The sequence below is a fragment of the Fukomys damarensis genome, unplaced genomic scaffold (assembly GCF_012274545.1).
Source record: "Fukomys damarensis isolate Sample0158 unplaced genomic scaffold, DMR_v1.0_HiC HiC_scaffold_16, whole genome shotgun sequence".
NCBI lineage: Eukaryota > Metazoa > Chordata > Mammalia > Rodentia > Bathyergidae > Fukomys > Fukomys damarensis.
Window position 1 is genome coordinate 28,233,792 of NW_022900928.1, and position 26,720 is coordinate 28,260,511.

A 26,720-nucleotide genomic window follows, 5' to 3' on the forward strand; every position below is an offset into this window, starting at 1 on the left:
CCTAAAATCTGCACATGATCCCACTTGGAGACTTTGGACTTTGTGGATCTGTGACTCTGAAAACCAGTTTAAACATTGAGTGAGTTATCAGCCCACCCATTTGTTGCAGTTGGTCGCACTGTTGACATCTGAGGACAGTTTCTTATCACATGATTGCCTGCGGGCTCAAGCCTTATGACTGACACACCTTGAGACTGCAGAGTTCCTGTGTCTGCCTCCACACATCTACAGAGTGGTCACTTTTGCATGCTGCTGGACTGCTGCTTACCTCCATAGTAGGTCTGCAGTACCCTTCCCACCAGGAAATCCTGGCATCCATCAGATTAGCCTCTTCTCAACTCCACACCTGGCTCTGATCTGATGAATGACCACAAGGAGAAAGGGAAAGATAACACTAATGTTTTCCATTATTTGCAAATCTCAGCTGCTAATATGTATTTAATGTTTACAGTGCTTTCATATATATTTCAGGAAACAGTATTTTTTGTTTCAGAACTACCTTAGGGAATGGAAAAGATATAAAATCTCACTTTACATAAAAGAAAGTTGTATGTTTTTCCTCAGTTGAGAGTTCTTTGACCAACATTCTTCACTCCTGTTGAGCCCCACCTAGCACCCACCTCAAGCCTTGGCTCCATGAGGGAAATAATGAGACAAAGCTGCTTATTTTCACAGCAATAATAATTTTTTTAAAGAATGTCCTGTCCCCATTGACAGCCTATTCTGTTATTAAATAGACTATTCTTATGTCAGTTGATCAGGTGATTCCTGAGGTCCACAGCCCCTAATGAGTTAACAGGCATTTATAATCTTTTTTTGTGTGTGCCATGAGTGGGTTTTTTTTCTTGATATTTTGGTGTTGTCTATGACCCACTTCTCAACATAATGTTTTGAATGCTTGAATATAATAGTACCTGTTATTGAACTGGGGAGATGGTTGCAATCTCTGAGGGATGAGAAATAAGTTCAAAGATAGTTGTTCAGTGAGTTCCCTGGTTGTTACTTGCTCTCCCTTGGTTGGAAATACTGTTTCTCAATGAGTAGCAGTTACCCTCTTAAAACAGTTCCAGAGTCCACTTACGTGAGTCTGAAAGGAGGGAAATTCCTTTTCTGTGGCCAGAAACCAGACAAGATGTTCCAAGTGGTCAATTTGCTTAATAAATGGATATAGGGAATGTAATGCAATTGTGTCTTTTACCTGGCCCCCTTCTGCAGTCTCATGCCAGCCTTACACAGACACAACAGGAAAAATCTCAATGTTTGGCAGTAGGTATTGGGTGCTATAGAAGGACTTTAGTCCTTACAGGAGATGTCTCTTCGATAAACTTTTCTGGGAAACCAGAAGGGATTGAGTATTAAGACTTTGGTGGCCTAGATTTGTCACAGGTGACCCACAGGAGGAACTGGGAGAGGCAATTCGTTTTTCTTTTTGTTTTTGTGTGCAATTAGTTCTGAATATCTGCATAGTCCTGCTTTATATGAAAGCAAGACCCTGACTTCTCTTCTGGGCCATTGCTCGGTTTCTGTCGGAAGTAAGCTACCCTGAGATTAGCATGTTTTCATATTTCTCACTATGAAAGGCTTGAGTTCCACATGTTCAGAGTCTGCATAAAGAAGTATCCATCTAAGTCTACAGCATGTTTGGGAGTAGTAGTCTTGTAGAAATGGTACAAAATGACATGCTTGTGCTGAAACTAATAAAGTTCGTGTCTGATCCTAGAGTCTCATGCCTTCTGCCAACATCCATGAGAAAATAGGCTAACTTTTTTTTTTCCCCCTGGTAACAGGAATCGAACTCAGGACTTTGTGCTTGCGAGGCAGGTGCAGTGCCACTGAGCTAAATCCCAGGCCCTAACTTGTTAAGTTTTTGAGTAGGATAAAATTCTAGCCCCTTCATGGATCGAAACCTTTAGTAACAAGGATGGGATCCTAACGGTTTTCAAGAAAAGACGTGGTTCTTCATAGGCCAGTTTAGGGGATATGAGAAAATTCCCTGGAGTCTGGTAGCAATAGAAGTCTCTCATACCACCTCCTCTCCTTTGCTTGACACCATTTGCACAAAAAACCCTAAAGCCTCTATTTTCTTACCTGTTGTTTTAGAGCAGCAAAAAGTAGGACTGAAGCATGCTGTTTAAATGGTACTTCGTTTATTGCTCATCTAGGCAGGAGGTGGAAAGAATGTTCTGGCAATGATGCAGCAAGCCTATGGCCCCAGCTGAGAGGGGCTGTCGCTGTGACTGATGGGTACAGAGTTCTCCAAATGTGAAATAAATGATAGCTTTTTTAAGGTACCAGAAACTTTAGTATTCATTGAGCCAGTAAATACATGGCCTTGCCAACTGACAAAACAATTCTCTCCTGAATCCCTAATCTCTTTCTTTTGCTTTAGAGGAGTGAATTGTATATTTGCAGGAAGGGAGGAACTTCCCTTTTATAGCTCTGTTGAAAATAGGTGTCCCAGTACCATCCTACTCAGTCCCTTTGGAGTGGGAAACCTATGCTTCAGGATCAAAAATGCCAGTAATGGTGGGGCAGATGCACAGTGCCCTGCAGGGGATCAAAACAAAAAAACAGGCCTACATACTTTGCTTCAGCTACAGAAGGGAAGAGGTAGCACTAACCCTTGGTGAAAGATTCAAAAGGAGAAAAAAAGCCTTCCATTAATCTGTCCCCTACAGGTTGGCCCCTTCCTATCTCTTGATGTCGCAGATGCACACGAAATAATACCAGCAAATGAGATCACATCAAATTAAAAAGATTGTGCACAGCAAAGGAAATCACCTACAGAATGGGGAAAATTTTTGACAGCTACTCGCTAGAACATATAAAGAACTCAAAGACTTAGACCCCCCAGCTTTAAAGGCCCAGTCAAATAATGGGCATCTGAAGTTAATAGACATTTCTCCAATAAGTACAAATGACCAATAAATACATGAAAAATTGTTCGACGTTGCTGGCCATTTGAAAAATGGCAACTTAAAAACAACACAGATTCTATGTCACTCCAGAAAGAACAGCTAGTTTCACATAATCAAATATTAACAAATGTTGGGGAGGTTGTGGGGAAGAGGAACCCTTCATTGGTGGAAATTGGCACAACCACTATGAAAATAAGCATGTAGATTTCTTGGATAACTAAAAACAGAAACTTCATTTGGCTTAGCTATTCCTCTTCTAGATCTCTTTCTGAAAGAGTTAAAGTCGTGATGATACATGCCTACCCATGTTTATAAGAGCACAGTTCCTAATAGCTAATCTTGAAAGCAGCCTATATGCCCATGAGCAGATGAATAGAGACAATGTATTTATACAGAATGGAGTACGATTTATGTAAAGAAGGATAATGAGTCATTTGTAGAAAAATGGATACACTCTAAGACCATAATGTTAAGTGAAGTAAATCAGACCCACAAGCTTAAATGTTGCACACTTTCTCTTTTATTAGAAACTCAATATATAAATAAGGTGGAAAGTAAAAGACAGAAAATAGGGGGAAAAGTTATTGTAATCCAGCTTGGCGAACCTCTGAAAATGAATCTTGTTTTAGTAAAACTGTTTCATGTGTTTCCTATGTTTTTCAGTCTGTTCGCCTGGCTATTAATCTGATTATAATTAACATGATAAATACTTTAAATCTGATGTTGGCAAAAAATATGTAATGTACATGTATAAATTCACCACAATGAAAGTATTGCAAATGTACTAGTAAAATTATTTTTAAAACTTGAGAAATATAAAGAAGGATCTCATCTTAATCCAATAAAAGCCATTTTGATGAACCTACTATGAACATCATTAAATGGGGAAAGCTGAAGGCTTTCCCTCTAAAATCAGGAACAAGACATGCATGTCCACTTCCATATAGTACTCACAATATTCACCAGAGAAATAAGGCAAGAAAAAAAGAAATGAAAGGGATATGTATAGGAAAAGGAGAAGTCAGATTATTATTCACAGATGACATAATCATCTGTTAGTGGTGGCAGACCTATGGCACACGTGCTGCAGCTGCCTGTTTCTTATTGAAAGGTCTGAAAGGTTTGCTATCCCTGCTCTATGTAGAAGACTCAAAAACTCCACCAAAAGACTCCTAGAATTAATAACAACTTCAGCAATGTAGCAGGATACAAATCAACACATAAAATCCAATAGAGTTGTAGACCAATAATGAACTCGCTGATAAAGAAACTAAGAAAACAATGTCATTCACAATATCATCAAGAAAAGTTAAATACTTAGAAATTAGCCTAACCGAGGAAGTGAAAGGCCTTTACAACAAAACTGTAGTGTTCTGAAAAATGAGAATGAAGAGGACCATAAGAAAATGGAAAGATACTCTTGTTCCTGAATAGGCTAAATGAATATTGTCAAAATGGCTGTAATTACAAAAATGGCTTACAGATTCAATGCAATACCAATAGCATTCCTCACAGAATTACAGAAAACAATCCTAAAATTCAGATAGAATCAGAAGCCGGGCGTAGTGACGTATGCCTGTTATGTCAGCACTCTGGAGGCTGAGGCAGGAGGATCACTGGGATTTCGAGGCTATCCTGGGCTACATAATGAGTTCAATACCAGATTGAACTACACAGTGACATTCTGCCTCAAAAACAAAACAAAACAAAAAGTAACAATAAAACAATTAGAAGAGACCTAGAATAGCAGCAGCAATTCTGGCCAGTAAGAGCAAAGCATGAGGCATTGTAATGCCAGACTTGAAGTTATATTAAAAAGCTACCATTTCATGCCTACCTTACAAGCACAAGGTCCTGAGTTTGAACCCTCATACCAAAAAAATAAATAAAAAAATAAAAAGCTACTGGGATAAAATTAGCATGAAGGAGCTGGGGACTTAGCTCAGTGGTGCTACTGCCTGCCTCCCAAGCCCAAGGACCTGAGTTCCATCCCAAGTACCTAAATAAATAAATATTTTAAAAGGTTAGCATGGCACCAGCAAAAATCCAGACATGTGGATTAATGAAACAGAATAGATAATACAGAAATAACCCCCAGCAGATTCAGCTATCTGATCTTTGACAAAGGGGCCAAAAACGTACACTGGGGGAAAGATAGCCTTTTTTTTTTTTGGTTTTTTGAGACAGGGTCTCACTATGTAGTGAGACTGACCTGGAACTCACTATGTAGCTCAGACTGGTCTCAAACTCACAGCGATCCTCCTGCCTCAGCCTCCCGAGTGCTGGGATTACAGGCATGCGCCACCACACCCGGCCAAGATAGCCTCTTTAACAAATAGTACTGAGAGTACTGGCTATCCTCATGCAGAACATGGAATCTAGACCCGTATCTCTCATTGTGTACCAGCCTAAAATCAAGATGGGTCAAAGATCTAAATGTTGAAATAGAAACAATCTGCTGAAATATAAAACATAAAATTCTTAAATGCATAGGCTTAGGTAAGGACTTTCTGAACAGAACTCCAGCTGCACAAGCAATAACATAAAAAATCAACAAATGGGATCCTCTCAAAATAAAAAGTTCCATGCAAAGGAAACAACACAGTGAAGAGACAAACCTACAGAATGGGAAAAATGTTTATCAGCTGTTCCTTGGACAGTGAACTAATATTCAGAATAGAACTCAAAATATCAGACTCCTCCAAAATTAAAGATCCAATCAAAAGTGAATAGACATTTCTCAAGAGAATTACATATGGCCAATAAATACATGAAAACATGTTCAATATCTCTGGCCCTTAGAGAAATACAAGTTAAGACAACACTGAGATTTCCTCTTACTCCAGAAAGAATTGTTATCATCAAAAAGTCAAATAATAAGTGCTCACAAGGCTTCAGGGTAAAAGGAATCCTTCAACATAGTTGTTGGGAATGTCAACTTGTGCAACCATTATGAAAATCACTATGGAGATTCTTTAAAAAGCTAAGGTAGAAATTCCATTCGACCCCACTGTTCCTCTTCTAGGTATCTTCCCAAGAGTTAGTCATCATATGACAGTGACACATGCCTACCCATGTTTAGACCAGCACAACTCATAATCGCTAAATCTTGGAAGCAGCCTATATGTCCATCAACAGAAGATAGATTTTTAAAATGTGGCATTTATACACAATGGAATACTATTCTGCTATAAAGTATAATAAATGAATCATTTGTAGGAAAATGGATGCACCTTGAGACAATAATGTTAAGTGAGATAAATCAGACCCACAAGCTTAAATATCACAGGATTTCTCTTATACAAGAAACCAAAAATATAAAGTGCAAGTAAAAGGTGACAGGAAACAGGGAGATAAGTCTTTTGCACAAGGGAAGAGGACCAATAGATCCAAGGAAGGGGAAGGGAGAGGATGGAAAAAGGATGAAAAAAAGAACTAAGATATGTTACGTACCTGTACAATTATGTACTGCAAACATGTACTGATAAATAGAAAAAAAATTTTTAGTGAAGGTAATCAATAAATGATACACTGTCAAGGAAGTTAACCATCGTGAGCATATGGTGCTGAATTCCGTTGGAGTGGTTCAAAACACTTGCTTTAAAATATTCTGACTGGAGGGGTGAGGAAGCTTATGTGATTAAATACCCAATTTTTGAGAGACACTAGTGTAGAGCTGCTGGTAGATGCAATTTCCTCAGCATCTCCAGCTGCATTTATAGATGTCATGGTTGATTTTGTTTAGATGCAAACATCTGACAGCAGTACGATGTATATGGTGGGGAAATTTAATATTAAAATATATATTATTATATCAATAGTGTATTATTTTTCCTTTATTATTTCACTGGTCAAAAATATGTAGGTAGAAGATATTTAAGAACACCATTTCAAGACAGTAAAATGCAGCTATCTCTTTCCTAGGGAGTTCCCCTTCCTTTCCACTCAGCTGTGATCTTTAGTCATAGATGATTGCAGACTCCAGTTTTGTGCTTTGGTTGTAATGACAGTCTGAAATCTCTTATAATCAAGTTGTGATAGAATGGGCCACCTTGCAACAGAAAGAACCACATAGGTCATTCTATATCTATAGTTTTCAGCAGGTTTATCATACATTACTAGGTACCCAGACCAGTTCTCCGAATCTAGAAAATGTAATTAAGGAATTGGAATCAGGCCACAGTTAACTCAGTTACCATTCAGGTATTTCAGGTTGGGTTCCCCAGGAAGCAGATGCTGTGTGGAGTTCAGCAAGACATTTAAAATATTAACATTGGGGCCAATGCTGTAGAAAGAAGGGCAAGAGTTAAGAGGAAGATGAGATATGACACCGTATGTGTTGTTGTGAAACACCAGAGTGGCCAGAACTTTATTCTTTTTCAATCATTAGTTATTTAGTGTTGGAGTAACAACCAACACTGCCAACCTAAGAGAGGACATGATATTGGGGAGATAGCCGCTGCAGCTGAGACAATCCCTGAAGGTTGTGACAGCTGCTGATTGTCCTGGAAACCTTCCCATAGTGGTGGTCACAGGCCTTCACTGAAAAAGGATCTGGGAAATGTGTTCCAGTGTCCATTATACCAAAGAAACAGAACCAACTCCTCCTAATGGCAGAATCAAAATGAAGAACTGAAAAATGACTATGAATCATTTTTAGTACTTTAGAAATAAAAGTATATTTTTAACCATCATCTTGTTAGGGTGAAGTCCTTTTGCCAGCATTTGAAGGAAGGCTAATGGTGATTTTATATTTCCTCCTACATTTATTAATTGTAATTCTATTGTACAGAATACATCTACCTTCTTAATTTATTTATTCAGTTACTACTCATATCAATATGGACTTGGTTTTTATTTTATTCTATGGATTATAATCTAATCCTACCAATATTTTTCCATCCATTTAATAGAAGCTCCTCTAAATTGGCTCCTGTGTAAGAAAGCTCTGTCCTTTGGGGAGCTCTTTCTTATTTTATGGCACCACAAGATTTTCCATATTCATCTTGTAATTTTCCCTACCCAGCTCTGAATCAACCATTCCGAAGAGTCCTGCTTCCTCTGATCAAAGAATGACATTAGAAACCAAAATCTAGGGGCTTGGTGTTCACTGTTAATTGGGAATATTTTCTTAAAACATAGTACCACTATCATTCCTAAAAATTGACAACTGTTGATATCACCTAATATCCAATCAGTATAAAATTGCATCAATCATCTCAATGTCTTTATAGAGTTGATTTATTCAAACTAGGATCCATACAAGGCTCACAGTTCTTCTTTTACTTGGTTATTTGTTCTAAACTGTAAGTTTTCCCACCTCTTTTTCTTTCTTGCTATTTGTTAAGAACTCACATCATTTTTCCTGTAGAACTTCTTACATTATGGATTTGGTTGATTGTATCTGGACGGTGTCATTTTACATCTAGTGTTTCAGGTTTGATTTTTTGGGCAAGATTTCATAGCGGAGACGGTTCGGTTTTTATTGTACCACAGCAGAACACATAATATCTAATTCAGCACTTATTACTTGATAGATTTATAAAGGAGAACTGCTCCCCTTCAACTATTTAGTTTCAACTATTTAGTTATCCTGAAATATAGTATTTATAGAAAAGACAGAAAGAACAAAAGCTCAATTGTTTCCTTCACAATCTATGAGTGACCAAAGAGACTGTTCTCTGCCAGATGTCAATATAAACCCATTAAGTCTAACACTTAGTTTAATCCTTTCTGGCAATTTTTCTTTCTGAGGCTTAAAATTTTCCATATGTGGCCAGTGGCATCATATTCAAATTGGCTCTTGTGACATGAGCCAAATATTCTTGCATGGCTTCCTTGCTTTCTTGTAGGACAAGATACTATAGGTTTATCTTGTACAATTTCTTCCCTAGATGTGAAATCTGCCATTTCTTACTGATTCGTGATTCCTTTTAGGAAGTAGTATTTCGGGGGCTCATTGCTACTAGGTTAGTCTCTGATCCTATCTCTGTGTGTATATTTTTAATTTTAATTTTATTAGCACATGTTTATAGTAAATAATGATTACATCCATTGTAGGGAGTTGGTATATAACATCTTAATTCTTTTTACAACCCTTTCCCTCTCCTCCCCTCCTCCACTGGTCTCTTGCCCATTTGCAAAAAGAAGTCTATCTCCCTGTTGCCTATTATCTATCTTTTATTTTATTCTATTTTTTTAAATTCTCATATGCCATCTGTTTCAGGAGCAGTCGGGATTTCCCAGGTGGAGGTCTTCAAGGGGGGGGTGCCTGTTAGTTTTCATGGCAGTGACACAAGAGAATGGACTCAGTGTACGAATACATGTATATAATACATTTTAAAAATCTATATTTGTATTCGTATTTATTTATTTTGCAAGGGGAGGTACCCAATGCACAGGGGCATCGGTCCTTTTTGTAGTTCCCTCTGAGGCGCGGAACCTTTCCTGTACTCCCTGCCTATCCCGGGAAATTTTAGGCGGTGATACCTACTAGCAGACTAACCAATTAAAGAAGAGCGTGGGTTTGGGTACCCGAGCTAGGAGACTGCGTGGGCGGGGCCGGAGCGGGTGAAGGAGGCGGGGCTGAGGAGGCGGGATGCCCCGCCTGGTGGCCAAAGGTAGGTCTCATTTCCCTTTCCTGGCCCTCGAGCTGCTGACTTTCCCGCCAGCTCACCGAAGTGACTTTTGGTCTCCAATCTGTCTCCAAGTGTCTGCCGCCGCTTTCCAGCCGGCTGCCCGGTCTTCACTTCTCGAGGTTGGCTTCCATATCTTCAGTTAACGTCACTTTCTGTCCCTCTCTGCTGTCTCTGTCTCCCAAGCCCTGGTGCCGCTCTTCTGCGGAGCCTGAGACCAGAGGACCTGGCCCGCGCGCCATGGAACAGCAGCACCTCGCGTCCAGCTCAGCCCTGAGGGACACAGAGGAGCCTGCGTCCTGCTCAGGTGAGAGGGGCTGGGAGACCGGAAAGCCCCCCCCCCCAACACACGCACCATTGGAATCCCGTGCCAGTTGAGCAGGGTCAGAAGCACCATTTGCACTTAGGAAATCCAGTTTTGGTGGAATGTTGAGTCAGCCACCGAATAGCTAGGGCCTGACAGAGTATTCTTAGCTATTCTATTTTTGATTACTTTCCTCTAGCCAAACATCAACCTTAGATTAGAATTGTGAGTTAAGAGAAACAGAGCAGGAAATTTCCTCTTAGTACAGAAGGGATCAGTGGGCTGCTGCAAAAAGACTTGAGCGGGACTTTTGGAGACATGGTATTTGATGCAAGTTTTGTTACTTTGTGGCCTGGAAACTAAAAGCAAACTGAAAACCAGAGTCATTTTCACGCCTTAACCTGCCCCTACCTGTCCTAGACGTTTGCCAGTCTCACTTGGAATCTTGGCTTCAGTAAGCTTGCTGTGCGGCAAGCTTGCTTTTGTAGTAAGAGAAACTATGGGCCCACATCTGCTTGGAGCAAAGATATCTACATGAAGTTAGGTTTCTTGAAAATGTAAATCCTCTGTGGGGTGTACACTCTCTGATAGGGTAGACTTGGGAGGGGGTCTACCTACTGACTCTTGTATGCTAAGAAACACACTTGACACAGGCTGCATAGGATTCCTCCAGGGTCTGGAGAATAGTATTGTTGAATGAGAATGCGTATAGCTTGCTTTGTGCTGTTGAGACAGTGATATTCTCTTTGTAAGAAGAAATTAACATTTGAATGCACCTGTGTCTCCCCTGTGCCCTCCAGAGATGGAATGGTAGAGAACTTGTTTGCAGAGCAGCTCCTGGGTATGGACACACATTGAGTTGTCTCCTGTCTTGCAGGTGTCAAGGAAGAGGTGACGTCGTGCTCCTTCAACAGCCCTCTGTTCCAGCAGGAAGACAAGAATGGGATTACCTACCGGATCCCAGCCCTGCTCTATGTTCCCCCCACCCACACCTTCCTGGCCTTTGCAGAGAAGCGTTCCACAAGCAGGGATGTGGATTCTCTTCACCTGGTGCTGAGGCGAGGGTTGAGGACTGGACACTCAGTACAGGTGATTCATCCCAGCTCTTGACCTGGGCCTCACTTTGTCTCTACAATGCTTTACCCACTTTTCCCATCAGTGTTGGAAAAGTGCTATGTGGGAGCGGAGGAAAAAACAGCAAAAATGAGCTCTCGTTAAACATTTGTTGTGTGCCAGGACATGCTGAATCTTCACAGCCATTCTATATCATAGGTACTCTTATCAGTCACATCTTCCCTATGAAGAAACTGAGGAGCAGAGAGGTTGCCATTTGCTCAGAGTTGTGCAGTTCTAATGAGAAGTAGGCTTCAAACTCAGTCTCAGACTTCAGAGACCCTCTGTGGTTTATTCACTTTCATCTAATATGTGTTGTGTTTTTCATTTCTCTTCCCTTCATTTCTCATAAATCACTTAGGGAAATAAGCATTGTTAGTGTAGAGGCACAGCGATGCTCAACAACTAGGCCACACACCGAGAGGTCTGACAGGAGATTTTATTAGGGAAGGCAGGTTAGGGAGAGAGGAGAAAGGGAAGAAGAGAAGACCAAAGAAAGGAAGGTCCTTTTATCATTTTGGGGGTGGGCTATTGCTTATTTATGAGGAGTAGGCTACCTTTAACCTATCACAGGCCAGGTTGCCCTTTATGGGTTTGGTCCTGGAGAAACAGATTTAGTCTCTTCGGAACGCTGTGGCCTTGCAGGGAAGGGAAACTAAAGATAAGAGCATGAGGTCTTTAAGAGCCAAGAAGCACCAGGAAAATGCAGCCCATGATTGCAGCGTCAGGTCCCTAACAGTTAGTCCAGTTTTGCTGGTGAGAGATTAGGGTGCTCCAGAAAGTAAATAGCTTGTTCAAGACCACAGAGAGGAAGTAACATCAACAGGCATATTCTTAGTACTATAAAGTGCCTTGTGTGAGATATATATTATCTTCATTTTACAGGAGAAATTTGGGCCAGATAATTAAAGTGACTTGCTTTGGGCACATAAGTAGTATGTGACAGAACTGAAATTGGAGAACTTGCCTATAAGTAGCACATTTTTACTGATATTTTGGTGGGGAAAAGTGTTTGCTGTTCTTTGGGGCTAGAAGCTACAGGGTTATTTCAGACCTCATATTTCTTATTGTTATGTCCACTTCCAGAGCTGGCTGAAGTGAAGATCAAATGAGAATAATTTTGAGAGTCTTGTAAAAAATGTATAGCTGTGTATCTGTCTGTCCATCTTTTGTTTTTATAACAGATACTTTAATGCCCCTAATCTGCTCTGCTTTTCTACTTACAGATACCTGAAATCTTAGCATTGACCCTTTGTATCCACAACAGGTGTCTTGTTCTGTTATAGTGCAAATGTCATTGTGCTGAACATGAGTTTACCAGCAACTCCTGTCCTTACTTGTGATGATACTGGCTCACATTTCCCTATGGGAATTTTTTTTTTTTTTAACTTTTGGGAATTTTCAGTTTCTTTTCTTTTGACTTAATGTCACTGAATCTTTGTGGCTTCCCAAGACCAGACTCCTGCTTGCAAGTGGCCCCCATACAGGCCTAGTCCTGCAGCCCAGCAGAGCTTGGAGTTCTAGCTATTTCATTATCTCTTGTAATGAGTGTTATCTCTGGCTGTGTTGCCCTACTTTTTATCATAGCCAATAGGCTGGTAAGCTTGCCTTTTTTATTTCCTCTTCTCTCCTTTTCTTTCCTTTGCTTTTTTCTTTTCCCTTTCTTTTTTCCTTCATTCCTGCCCCTCTTCCTCCCTCCCTCTCTCTCTCTTCCTTCCTTTTTTTTATCCTTTTAAAAAACATCACACCACACCTGTTGCATGACCACATTGTACAGTAGTCACATTTATCTGTTGTATAACCATATTGTTCAGTACTATCGTTGTTCAGTAGTCACAATTGTGTTTTTTGTTGTTGTTGCTTTGTTTCAATTTTGGAGAGTGTTTATTGGAAATAAGAAGAAAAAAGTTCTTTGTGGCCATCAAGAGAGGCTTCTAGATGGAACTCCAAATTCCCTTCTTTGTCCTGCTCTCATATAGATAAGCAGAGCACAGGAGGATTTGTAGAGCTTTTAAAAAACCATTTACTTAGTTGAATACTTGGCTGGATACCCTACATTTCTCAGTTCCTCCAGGTCAGCCTGGAGGTTGGAGAGGGGTGGTTAATTTAGCATACTCTTGCTAGCATACTTTTACCTGGGAAGAAAGATTCTTTTAACCTTTAATCTTTTTTCACTGTGTGTTCGTTTATATTTCTAAATTTAGCTAGTTGCTTAAAGTAGCTCTTAACTTAGTGTGTACTATGAGGAAAAGTTCTTATCTCTCCATTCTTATCTTAACTTTTTATCTTTTTACCTAGTGTTTTCTTTTTGCTTTGTTTTTGTGAACTGGGGAATTGAACTCAGGACCTCACACATGCCAGGCAAGTGCTCACTGTACTACACTAAGTTTAGCTAGCTGCTTGAATTAGTTCTTAAATCAGTGTGTGAGGCAGGCGCAATGCCACTGAGCTAAATCCCCAGCCCAGTGTGTGCTATTTAAAAAAGAAAATGTAGCTGACTTTATCTTAGGTGCACCCTGTTGCAGTGCCCCCTCTTAAGAAGTATTTCTAACTGCCATTAGGGAAGATGAGTGAAGATTTCCATCTACTTGCTTTTTGCTGAGAGGTTCAGTGTAGGGGGCTAGCAGAGATTTTCTTCACAGAGAAAATCTAAGGGGACTTCGGTAGAAGCCATATTGGGAGAGTTGACAATTATGGATTCTCTTGAGAGGGTTGATCTAGGGGACCCTGGTAAAAGGAGTTTGGCACATTTGTCATTGGCTCCTTCTGCATGACCATTTGGAGTTTGACAGTCTCTAAATGAGAAGAAACAAATTTGCCAAGAGATTAAGAATGTACAGCCCAACCCAAGAACCAGGATGAAAAGACAGATTGGGGTAATTAAGGGAAGGATCCAGGTCCAGACACTGTTAAGGGATTGGAGTGGAGATTGTAAACTAACTGTCCTAGGACTGTTGTGGAGGTTATCTGTAAGTTGGATTTTTTTTTCTTATGGTTTTAAGGTTTTGTTCCTCCTAATGTTAATTATTTATCCAAAGACAAGAAGTTTCATTTATCACTGTACAAGTCTCTCTGGTTTTGGCCAAAAGAAGATCAAGGATTCTGAGGTTTTGAAGGACTATTTTAGCTAAAGAATTTAAAGACTCTTGTTTTATCTCTATAGCTGTCACCATGGCTCTTTTAGTCTTATTGAACCATGATAATGATAAGTTGTAGGTGTAGCTACAAGGTCAGTGTAGTACTTGGAGCCCTTTTTATATCTAGCCTGTATTACTGTTATTCTCTATATAGATCCTTTTGGTTATACTTTTCTGCTGAGCATTTAAGACCAAGTTAAAGTGAGACTGTGTTTATTAAAATTAACTTTGCTCTTTATATATATTAAGGTCAGTTCAGGCTCCTCAGGGATTATTTTAGGGCCATATACAGAGCCTTTTAGGTTTTACATATTTTTTGTTTTGTTTTGTCATTGTCACCTGCCAGGAAGAGTCATGGTCTTGCTTGACCATATGGCTTCCCTTGAAAGAATGGGAGACATTTTCCTTTTGAGTAGCTCTCCTTTTAGTACAATGTACAGTGGTTAACTCCTGTCCTCTTGGTTGCAACAGTCTCTCAGGAGGTTGAGTGCCTCATTGGAGTTGTAGGATCCTTTTCGAGGGATCCTCTCACATCCTGAATCCTAGTTGACCTTGAAAGGCTAGGTGGCTGCCCTCGACCCAGTCACTCTTTTTTTAGCTTTGGTCTCTAAGCCTCAGTTGTTGAACATCCAGAAGGTCAGTTACCAGTATTGAAGTGGGAGCAATAGTTTAAACAATCATAATTTTATCTGAGTATTGAGCACTTTGAAATATAAATTATGGTCAGAGATCTGCTATTTCTTTTATCAATCATGGCTGAAGTCAAGTTTTTGTATGTAGAATGTTAACATATAACAGCTATAAAGTCTTACAGGGAAAAATTGAAGTCAAGTTCAAATATAGCATCTTCCCGCCGGGGATTTAACTCAGTGGTTCCACTGCCTGCCTCACAAGCACAAGGTCCCGAGTTCAATCCCTGGTACAAAAAATACATATATATAATTATGATCGACATTATTAAAACTGGTAGGCTTTTGTGATTTCTAAAATACATTTAAAATCTTATTTTATCAATTGGTTACCTTGTATAATTATAAGATATTGCAAACGACAAATAAACCCTTTTTAAAATTTTTTTATCTTTTAGTAAAATGTCTTTTAAGTTGCGGGCACCTGTTTATAGATGTACATTATAGGTTATTAATGTCTAATCTCTAATCATTAGACTGGCATTGTTTGGATTGGACATTGTTTAGGTACATCTAACTGTTACAACATAATTATAAAATATTCACACGAGCATAAGTCTGAAAAGTATACCACCATAAACAATTTTAGCCTGGAAGTGATCAGAATGATAAGTTGTTTTTCTAAGTTTTGTATCCTCTAAGATTTGTATACTTGGGAAACATAAGTGTATCTAATATATGGCAGCATGAAATTAACAATAATTAGCATCACAGGTATATGATGTTTTTACTCTTGAGGCAAAATTTAGACTCCTTTAACAAGTTTATAGGGTATAACTACACTGACAAAAGTTAAAGAACATCTTTAGACCTTTTTCAAGTTTAGGAAACAGTATTACTGATCACAAATAGACCTTTTATCCATCATGCAAGTGAATCTTATTTATACAGTGACAGAATGTTTAATCAAAGCCAATAGATGTAGATTGAGTTTTAAATAGCAAGATGAAATTTAAAGAGATGTCAAAAAACTTTTCATAATTTTATGTCTAAGATCTGGATATAATGTATATTATATAAAAAAATACTTATTAGTTACTTTATATGTATCAAATTTATGTAGTCTTAAATCTATAAACAACTTTAAAGCTTAAGACTCACATTTTGCATATATGTATACATAAACATACATAATAGATATGTCTAGTTCCATATATATATATAGGTTTTATCACAAACTAAGATAACAAAATAACAACTTAATTTAACCAATTATATGCTGATTTTTGAAAACTTTGTGTGACAGTTACTTTTCTCTCATTGCTGAGATAAAATACCCAACACCCAAAGTTAAAGGGGAAAGGGTTTATTTAGCTCACAATTTGTAGAGATTTCAGTCCATAATCAGCTGGCTCCAAGGCGGGGTGGAACACGGCAGAGGTGTGTTGCAGAGGAGAAACAGTTCATGGCACCCACATAGTAGCAAAAGCAACAAGGGACCTTAACAGGTCCCCTTTTGTTTTATCCAGCCTACCAGAATTGTGGCTGTGCCAGACCAATCAATGGACTGATCTAGTAATCACACACCCTTAATCCCAGCATCACACACTCTAGATTTGGCCACCTCTGAAAAAGCCCTGACTTCATGAAGTTTTGGGGGGACATCTAGACACAAGCCATAGCAATTTTACAAGTCTACATTTAAATCTGTAAATCTTAGAATTCAATTTCTTTTTTTTTTAAAGCAAAACATTTACTGGTAGAATTTAGATATACATGATGATAACATTCATCATAGAGAATTTGCACCTGTATGTGCAAATATATCCTGCTTCTTCTTTCTCCCTCACCCCATACTGGGAATGGAACTTAGAACCTTGCACTTGCCAGGCAGGCGCAGTGCCCTGAGCTGCATCCTTGGCCTGTCTCTTCTCTTTTTCCCCATTTCCCCTCTCCTCAACCCCCTTCCCTTCCTTATATGCAAAAGCTTTCTTTCCATTTTTTCCTTCTATTTTTTTTCTTGCCCCTCCCTTCCTTTTTTTCTCCCCTTCCCTCATTCCCTTTCCCAATTGAACATTTTCTTCCAATTTCCTAATGCATACTATACATTTTAGTTCTTATTTCCACTCTTGGTTTCTCACAGCTGAGAAACAAAATGTGGTATTTACTTCACTTAAGAGTATGGTCTCAAGGCCCATCCATTTAGCTAAAATGCCTGAAGCTCATACTTCTTTATGGCAGGGTAGTACTCCATTGTATTACAAAAAAATACCTTTATCCACTCATGGGTTGACAGGCATTTGGGCTGTGTCCAAGATTGAGCTATTACAAACTGTACCATGATAAACATGGATGTATGTATGTCGCTGTGGTATGATGCTTTTAATTTTTTTAGGAAGATACCAAGAAGAGGTATAGCTGGATTAAATGGAACCTGTAGTTTTAGTTGTTTGAGAAATCTCCACACTGATTTCCACAGTGGTTGCACCAGTCTACACTCCCACCAACAGTGCAGAAGGGTTCCTTTTTCCCTCCAGCCCCTCCAGCATATGTTATTGGTTGATTTCTTGATAGCAGCCATTCTTTTTGGGGTGAGGTGGAATCTCAGCATTCTTTTAATTTGAATTTCATGAATGACCAATGATGTTGAACATTTTTTCATATATTTATTTGCTGTTTCTACTTCTTCACTGAGAAGCGTCTGTTCATTTCAAATGCCCATTTTTGGATTGGGGCTTTAACTTTGGGGGGCCTGACTTTTTAAAGTTCTTTATATATTCTAGATAGTAGTCCTTTGTCTGAGGAATAGCTGACAAAATAAATTTTTTTCCTATTTTGTGAGTGGTTTCTCTTTCTGTGCAAAAGCTTTTTAATAAAATGAAGTTGCAGTTGTTGACTCTTTGTGATAGTTCCTGTGCGATTGGGGTTTTGTTCATAGAGTTTTGCCAATACCAATGTCTTCGAGAGTTCTACACATTCTATATTCTATCAGATTTAGTGTTTATGTTTTAATATTTAGATCTTCGATCCATTTCAATTTTAGTTTAATGCGTAGTGAAAGATTGGATCTAGTTTCAATCTTTGGCATGTGGAAAGCCAGTTTTTTCACCACCATTTGTTAAAGAGGCTGTCTCTCAGTGAAAGTGTAAAACTCAATTTCTTAAGTAACCACAAATATTTTAAGAAAACCTTTAATTATAGCCCATGTGTGTGTGTGTGTGTGTAGATCCATTTCAATTTTAGTTTAATGCGTAGTGAAAGATTGGATCTAGTTTCAATCTTTGGCATGTGGAAAGCCAGTTTTTTCACCACCATTTGTTAAAGAGGCTGTCTCTCAGTGAAAGTGTAAAACTCAATTTCTTAAGTAACCACAAATATTTTAAGAAAACCTTTAATTATAGCCCATGTGTGTGTGTGTGTGTGTATATGTAATACCCATCAGTGGAGAAAACTTATTCAAACTGGTTCAGGCAGCTGCTTTTTCAGTTGCAAAGGAGAATTTTGTTTAGTAGTTCCTCAGGCACAAGGGCCCTCACTTATTTATTTAACAATTTCTTTAGTTGGCTCATGAGAGCAAAAGCATAGCACTTAACACTTGAAGCTATAATACGATATCTTTAACCTAGGAAAACTCTGAAGTTATATACAGAAAACAATAGACATTGTACTTATAAAACCAGTCTTTAAAGATATTATCTTCAATGGCTAACAACCTAGACAAAAAAGTATCAACTTTTAAAGACATTTTTACTTTTATCAACAATTTAAATTAGCTCACTGTTAAGCCATGTGCACCAAAAACATTAGGGCTGATAATCATGAGTGTCTACTTCTGTATAAGCCAACTAAAATAGAATGTAAAATGTAAATCTGAAAACACATAGAAACACACACATTAGCCTAATCATACATAACCTTTGTTATCAAACATTAAGAGTTTTTACCTGTGCACTTCATTTAAACCTTAAGCCTAGCAATATTTTTTAACCTAATTTTTAAGGTTTGGCTACCCCCAAAACCTATACAACTGGTTATCTATATCTGAAATAATCCAGAAGTTTATAAGGACAAAAGGAAAAGGAAATTGATATGACCTCAAAAATCTTTACTGAAGCAGCTGTAAGTATTTAGCCAGATATTAAAACATTAAACAGGCAGATGAGCAAACAGGAAAACATAGAATATATAAAGCAATCAATCACTTTTAAATCAGAATGCACTCTTAGATGTATTGACTATGCTGAGTTATAATAACCCTTTTTATAGTTTTATGTTTATATCTATAAATAGAGCAATCAGAACTTTTCCTAGGGAGTATCATAGCATTGTTTTTTAGGTGAATGATAACAGAGATCTCTTATAATAAATGATATCAATAAGAGTCGGAAGGGGGAGAGACACAAAAGCTATAAATTGTTAGATAGAATCTTTATTTATTGTCCGCCCTTATAAAACTATGTTTGAGGCCTCATCTCTTTTATACCTGTGAAAATGAGGAGTTTTAAGAAAGATCTGAGGTTGACATCTGACCTAAAGAGGCCATCTTCCCTGGACTGTATACTCTAATCTTTGAAATAGCTGCAATCATAGTACAAGCTCTTTTGGGCCCTCTGTTAGTTACTGGGCCAGTGATGGCAAACCTTTTAGAGACTGAGTGCCAAGTATGACCCCAAATCCACTTATTTATTACAAAGTACAACATTGTAATTAAACCGGAATACTGAGGTTTTAGTTTAGAAAAACAACAACTCTGCATTAACATCTTTGTCTTAAAAGAAAAACACAATAACATGACAATAACATAGGTTCAGGCCACCAGTATACCAGCTGATAAGCACAGCTGTTTCTTATGTAAATGTTTCCTCCAAAGGCACAGACCTATTAAAGGTACAGTTGTAATTTATATGTTTCTCTGGCAACCACCTTTTCTCATGCTTTTTTTTTTAAAAGAGTTTGAAGATTGAATCTAGACCAGTTTTCAGTATTTTGTTTGTTATTTAGTACACGTTTACAGAACATAATGTTTACATTCCTTTTGGGGAGTCGGTACATGCACATAACACATCTTACTTTCTTTTTTTCATCTCCTTTTCTTCCCTTACCCCATCTCGTGGTATGAGAAATGTGTATCTCTACTTCTTATCTAACTTTATTTTACTCTTTAATTTATATTTCGGGTTTCTCATTATCATAGAAACCATGTGATATTTAAGCTTGTGTGTCTGATTTATTTCATTTAACATTATGTGGACCAGTTTTTAAAAATATACCCTAGGAGGAGTAAGTCAGAGGGAATAGGAAGCGTGAGACCCATTGTGGGTCCTGTGGAGATGTTTTATCTATTCAAAGTGTCCGTTAGGGTAACAAACCTCTTGTCCCAGGGGAACACATGAAATATGCACCTCCTCTGAGGCATCCTTCAAACAGAAGGATTCTGCCAACCCGCCACAGTGAAGGTCAACTTCACTCTGAGGTTATCTTGGCTGGGGCCACTGTCTGATTGATCAGGTCAGATGAGCTAGCAAAACAATTAGTGAGGCACCTGGAAGGGGAAACTCACCATCCTGGAGAGATGGAAAACTTGATCACTCAAGAGTCCAAAAAAAAAAAAAAAAAAAAAAAAGTCCAGCAGCCATAGAGAAGGGGTCTGCACAGATTTACCCTGGATGAGCTACCACTGCCAACTGTGTTGTGTGTTGAGAGAGGGATCCTGAAAGAAGAAACAGTGGCCCACTGTGAGTCGCTTTGGCCAGGGCTGTCAGTTGTAAGCAGGAAGCAAGGCTTTCTGCAAAGGGCTGAATAGAACTCTTTAGCTTCTTTAATGACAGACTATAGCATTTGGGGTCACAGCTCTGTGGCCATTGGGTCCCTAAACTTTGTTCTGTCAATGAAATCATCTGTATTCTAATGGCCCCATCCAAAAAAAAAAAAAAAAAATTAGTCCACCCTACCCAGGCATTAATTCTCAGGAGAGGTACAGGGTAGAAGGAATATGAGAGTGCCTAATGGGACAGTAGTTTTCTGTGTAACGCACAGAAACTTTGTCTACAGGGAAGAAACATAGCCTATCTAGTAAATAAAACTAGAGCATGCAAATCTTTTCCAGCTCCTAAGTTTAATCATAGTTAAATGGAGGAAGGAAAGGAAAAAGTTAAACATTCTCATCTCTTACTTCCATATTATTCTCATGTCAGTTTGCTGGGTTCAAAGTGCAGGGTGATTCTGGTGGGACCTCCAAATTATGAAGCAGTACATTTTATGTAAATTCTAATTCTTTGTCTCACAGGATCAAAGAATAAAAATCACAAACCAAAGAAGAAAATTAGGAGAATATTTATCGGAATAATAAGAAAAAGCTTTTGGTGGCTGCTCACTAAGAGGGGATTCTACATTAAAGTCCCCAGATTTGTCCACTTTTAATTCGTCCTCTCTTCCCTTTATTTACTTTCATTCTCTCATTCACTTATTTGCAGAGTCTTGAAGTTAGAAGAATCATCAGTCCAATCTCTGTTTCAGTATAACAACCTATATTCCATTGATGGCCACTAACAGCTTAGTGGTTAAGAGTATAGCTTTAGCACCGAGGATATGGCTCAGTGGTAGTGTGCTTGCCTAGCATGCATGAGGTCTTCGGTTCAACCCCAGCACCACAAAAACAAAAAAAAAAAGAGCCTGTCTTTTGAGTAAGTCAAGATCTATCATTTATTGGTTGCATCACCTTGGATATTTAACTCCTCTCTGTTTCATCATTTGCATAGTGTAATTGATAATAGAATTTACATGAAAAGAATGCAGCATTAGTCATTTTCCATAAAGGGTCATTTTCTATAAAGGGCAATTTAAATTTATTTTAAATAAGATAATCTCTTCGTAGCTACCTATGGATCTTGTTCTGCTCTCTGACACAGTCAATCCATATACAGTGCAGGTAAAATCCCTTTTGCAGAGAACTCTTTGAAGTGCCTGGAAGCCGTGTTCATGCCCTCTTGAGTCTTCTGTTTTCTGGGCTAAACAGTTTTGGTTCTTTGAGTGGCTCATTAAGCCACAATCCCGATTTCTGGTCTCTACCTCTGAGCTATATCTCAGACCTGCAGAAATTAATTTTTTAAGGTTATTATTTGTTTGAAAAAGTTCATATAGCTGAAAAGAAAAACAATATGAAAAGTAACATCTCATTCCCATTCTCCTTGTCCATAGACAGTCATTATTGTTTCTTGTATATCCTTCCTTTCAGTGATTCTTCAGATAGAAGCAAAGAAAAACAAGGATATATTTTAATACTATCCTTTGAATACTTTTAAAAATGTGAAGTGATAAAATATGCAGAAAACAGCGTAAATGTTAAATGAACAAACCACAAAGCTCAGCTGAGTGAATTGTGATATCCACCACTCGTGGGACTCACCACTCATAAATGTCACTACCAGTATTCTAAAGAATGGAACATTGTCATCTGTGAAACTTCTCTTGTGGCCCCTCTCTTCTCCCCAGAAGTAATTGCTATGCTGATTTATAGCTCTAGATTTTTGTTTGGAGTCTGTGTCTGTATTTGTCCATTCATCCATCTGTCCATTCATCTTATACCCATCCATCTGTCTGTCCATCCATTATGCATCCATCCATCCATCCATCCATCCATCCATCCATCCATCCGTCTATGCATCGTACTGAAGATGTAACCCAGGACCTTTACATTGAGTTACATACCCAGCCTTTTTACTGTTTTATTTTGAGACAGCACTATGTTGCTAAATTACCTAGGCTGGGCTGTAACTTGGGACCTCCCACGTCATCCTTCCTGAGTGCTGGGGTTATAAGCATGCACCACTATGCCCACCTAACATGCGCGCATGCACACACACACACACACACACACACACACACACAAAACACACACAGTGATACCTCAGCTCACAGAGGCATGCACCACTATGCCCACCTAACATGCGCGCGTGCACACACACACACACACACACACACACACACACACACAAAACACACACAGTGATACCTCAGCTCACAGACTTAATTTGTTTCATAATTCTGGTAAACATGGCCACATTTGTGTTCATGTGGCAAAGATGGCCATGGTTCTATTCATCACCTGATGTAGAGTTTGCAAACAACAAAATTTTGCCAAATGCTTTTGTTTGTGAACCAAACTGCTTGCAAACAAAAGTGTTCATTAACCAAGGCTCCACTATATATCTGTATCTGTATCTGTATCTTTATCTATATCTACAGCTACAGCTATAGCTATATCTATCTATCTATATATATGAGGTTGCTTGTTTCTTTGTATTTTTCTAACGGAATATTATCAAACTTCATGATTTTGCCAATTAAATGCTATGCCAGTTTAATTTGCATTTTAAAAATTTATTTATTTTGGTACCAGGGATCAAACTTGGGCCCTTGCACTTGTGAGGCAGGTGGCAGAACCCCTGAGCCAAATCCATGGCCCTAACTTGCATTTTAAAAAATATTTAAAAACCTTTGAGATTGTTATTTTATTTTTTTTCCCTAACTTGCATTTTTATTATGTGGGGTCGAACATATTTTCTTTTTTTTTTTTTTTCTTTTTCTGTGTGTTGTCTGATCTTGCCCTTTGCCCAATTTCTTCTAAGGTTCTAGAAATTTTCTTCAGAATTTCTAGTATTATTTTTAAAATATATTAAGGGGATCAGGCCTTTCTTTGTAGTATATCCGGTTAGGCACTACCTCATTGTATCTTTACAACAACTTCTCTGCAATGATGTTAAAGGGCCAGTGATACCCATTGGCCCCTTAATAGTAACTTACAAATTTCTGACTCCAGTCAGACCTCTCTCTATATTCCAAACCAGTATATCCAATTGTCCACTTAACATCACTATCTGGAGGCCTCAAATGGACCTCCAAAGTGCATATATTCAAAATGAATTAAGTTCTCCATTTAACTGATGAGAAAATTGAAGTAGAGTAAGATTATATAAGTCACCCACTGTCTCCCAGTAGCGATAAAGGCAGGACTTGAACTAGGTGTCTGATTATATGTTTGCACTTTTAGTAACACTGTTTTTAATTGCCTCACAAGGCTAGCACAGGAAGGAAAAACATTTCTGTCTTAAGTTTTCTTGTATTGGCCTAAAACATAATTTGTCCACCTTTCTTTTCTTTATCTTTCTTTTTTGTAAATTTTATTTAGCTACTATTGTGTGCTAGGCAGCGGAGATACAATATTAGTGTAATTCGATGTCTGCCCTCAGAAGGGTAATAGTCTTAAGAGAGACCTACGACCCCCAAATTGCAATGTTATATAATTGCTATACCTTATTAGAGAAAGAGATAAGGTTTTGTGAAAGGCTTCACAAAGGACAGGACTTTAGAGTTAGGTATTAGGATGATTTGGAAGTTCAGGTAAAGTGAGGAAGAACATTCTAGATAGAGGGGCATCATTTGCAATAGGTAGTGTTGTCTCTTTCCAGCTTTATAAGTGATTCTATGAAGTTTGAGAATTTAGTGAATTCTTGAGCTTTATAATTTTATAGTTATCAATATCATTTATTTCTTGTCTGTGAAAAATATGAATGTTTTTAATGAGTGTCATGCTTTCCCATTAGAATCTCACTCCCATTTTTTCTCTCCCTTGCTTTTCCTTCTTCCTTCTCCTCTCTCTTCCCCTTGTCTAGTGGGGCCCCATGGAGTCAGTGATGGAAGCCACATTACCTGGGCATCGGAGTATGAACCCCTGTCCTGTTTGGGATCAGAAGAGAGGCTATGTGTACCTGTTCTTCATCTGTGTGCAGAACCATGTCACTGAGTGTCACCAGATTGTGTTAGGCAGGAACGCTGCCCGCCTCTGCCTCATCTGCAGCCAGGATGCCGGGTGCTCATGGAGTGAAGTGAGAGACTTGACGGAGGAAGTCGCTGGTTCAGAGATGAAGCACTGGGCCACATTTGCCGTGGGTCCGGGTCATGGCATCCAGCTGCAGTCGGGGAGGCTGATCATCCCTGCATATGCCTACTACTTCTCTCACCGGCTCTTTTGCTTCCCATGCAAAGCCAGGCCTCATTCCCTGATGATCTACAGTGATGACTTTGGGGTCACGTGGCACCACGGCAGCCCCATTCAGAACCTGGTGACAGTGGAATGCCAAGTAGCAGAGGTGACCAGGACAGCTGGTCACCCTGTGCTCTACTGTAGTGCCCGGACACCAAACAGGCGCCGGGCAGAGGCTCTCAGCAGTGATTGTGGTGAATACTTTGAGGCACAGTCCTTGAGCCAACAGCTTTGTGAGCCCCCACATGGCTGTCAAGGCAGTGTAGTGAGTTTCCGGCCTCTGATGATCCCAAATAGAAGTCAGAACGTTAGGGATAAAAGTGCTCCCTCCGTTCAGCAGAGCCCTCTGCTGGACGGTTTACTGAAACCGGAGGAAGTTGCTGGAGCACCATCAGAAACATGGCTCTTGTACTCACACCCAACCAATAAGAAAAGGAGAGTTGACTTGGGCATCTACCTTAACCAGAACCCCCTGGAGGCTGCCTGTTGGTCCCATCCCTGGATCTTGCACTATGGGCCCTCTGGCTACTCTGATCTGGCTGCTGTGGGGGACGAGGGCTTGTTTGGGTGTTTATTTGAGTGTGGAACCAACCAGGAGTGTGAGCAAATTGTCTTCCGCCTATTTACAGACCAGGAGATCCTGAGCTATGTGCAAAAAGACTGACCAATCCTCGTAGGAACCTGTGCCAGTTCAAGACTAAATAATTGGCCGAGGGATCCAGCTTTCTATAGAAGGGAGAGTGGAGGTTACTGATGTCTATAGAGAATACAAAAGTTTAATATTTTACTTCCTAACATTTTTTACTTCTCCTTCAAAGAGCAAAATGAAAATTTTACCATAGCTATTGAATCCTAAAGATCACTAAACTGGGAGTTTGGAGACCGTGATGATGATCATCTTGGCTCTGCCACTTGCCTGCTCTAGAACCTTGGACATGTCACAGGAACTCTTTGGGCCCCAGGCCTCCATCTGTAAAATGAGAGGAGTGGTTCTGTCGTCTCTTGTCTTCCCATTACTAGGAGAGCCAGAGTGTCTACATGCTCCATGATCAGCAAGTTCTGCTGCATAAAGTCCTCTGATCTTCACATAGAAATCTGAAGATTTCTCTTTTCAAATGACTTTTCATATAGATAGGAGGTTACATACAGGTATCGAGGCAGAGCTGGATGGTTTGTTCATTTTTAATAATAAAGTCACTTTTTCCCTTCTGATTCTGCACTGAGCTCTGCATGCTCTCGATCCAAGAGAAATAGAACAGGACAGTGGAATCATGAAGTCACTTACCTTCTCCAGCTTTGCAGCTCTGCTCAACCTTCCCTCTTCACCCAGAAAGTAAATTTCCTAGGGAGAAAAATGAGAAACTCAATGCCAGCAGCCCTTGACTTTGGTGATTATTGCTTCTGATACCAGTACTTTTATGAAAAATGAGCCTGAAATTCATTTAACCATTTAGGATGGTCCCTGTTGCTGGGGGAGGCGCATAGGTTAGCTCTTTAAAACATTGGACAAGCTGGGCATGGCAGTGCTTGCCTGTAATCCAGCCACTTGCAAGGCTGAGGGAGGAGGATTTCTTGAGTCTAGGAGTTCCAGGCCAGCCTGGGCAACATAAATGAGACCCTATCTCTAAGACAAATCTACAAGAAAAATGAGCAAAACTTCCCATGGTATCTGCCCCTTAGGTTCTCGCAGTGTATGGAGCTAGGGGAGGGATAAAATTCGAGGGAAAAATGCTGCTGGTAGATAGTTTGTAGATATTGGGCTATAAGGTGGGGTGATGGTAGCTCCTGTCATTGCTTTAGTTGCATTTTCAGTGCACATAGAGTCATTTGTCCAAGCTGCTGGGTTTTCCCAAGTTTGTTTTACTCAGAATGTTGTTATAGCACAGCTACTCCTTTATCCATGGATTCGGCCTTCATCATTAGGAAGGTCTTTGGACTGCCA

At 39.2% G+C, this 26,720-nt stretch overlaps 1 protein-coding gene across 1 annotated transcript; it reads left to right on the forward strand.

Annotated features, from left to right (window-relative positions):
* The first annotated feature begins 9,687 nt into the window (after positions 1-9,687).
* On the forward strand, positions 9,688-26,339 carry Neu3 (neuraminidase 3). Its single transcript, XM_019204404.2, has 3 exons — positions 9,688-9,860; positions 10,735-10,946; positions 24,408-26,339. Exons 1-3 carry the CDS (start codon positions 9,794-9,796, stop codon positions 25,440-25,442), a joined length of 1,314 nt encoding a protein of 437 aa, XP_019059949.1. The 5' UTR covers positions 9,688-9,793; the 3' UTR covers positions 25,443-26,339.
* The last annotated feature ends 381 nt before the right edge of the window (positions 26,340-26,720 follow it).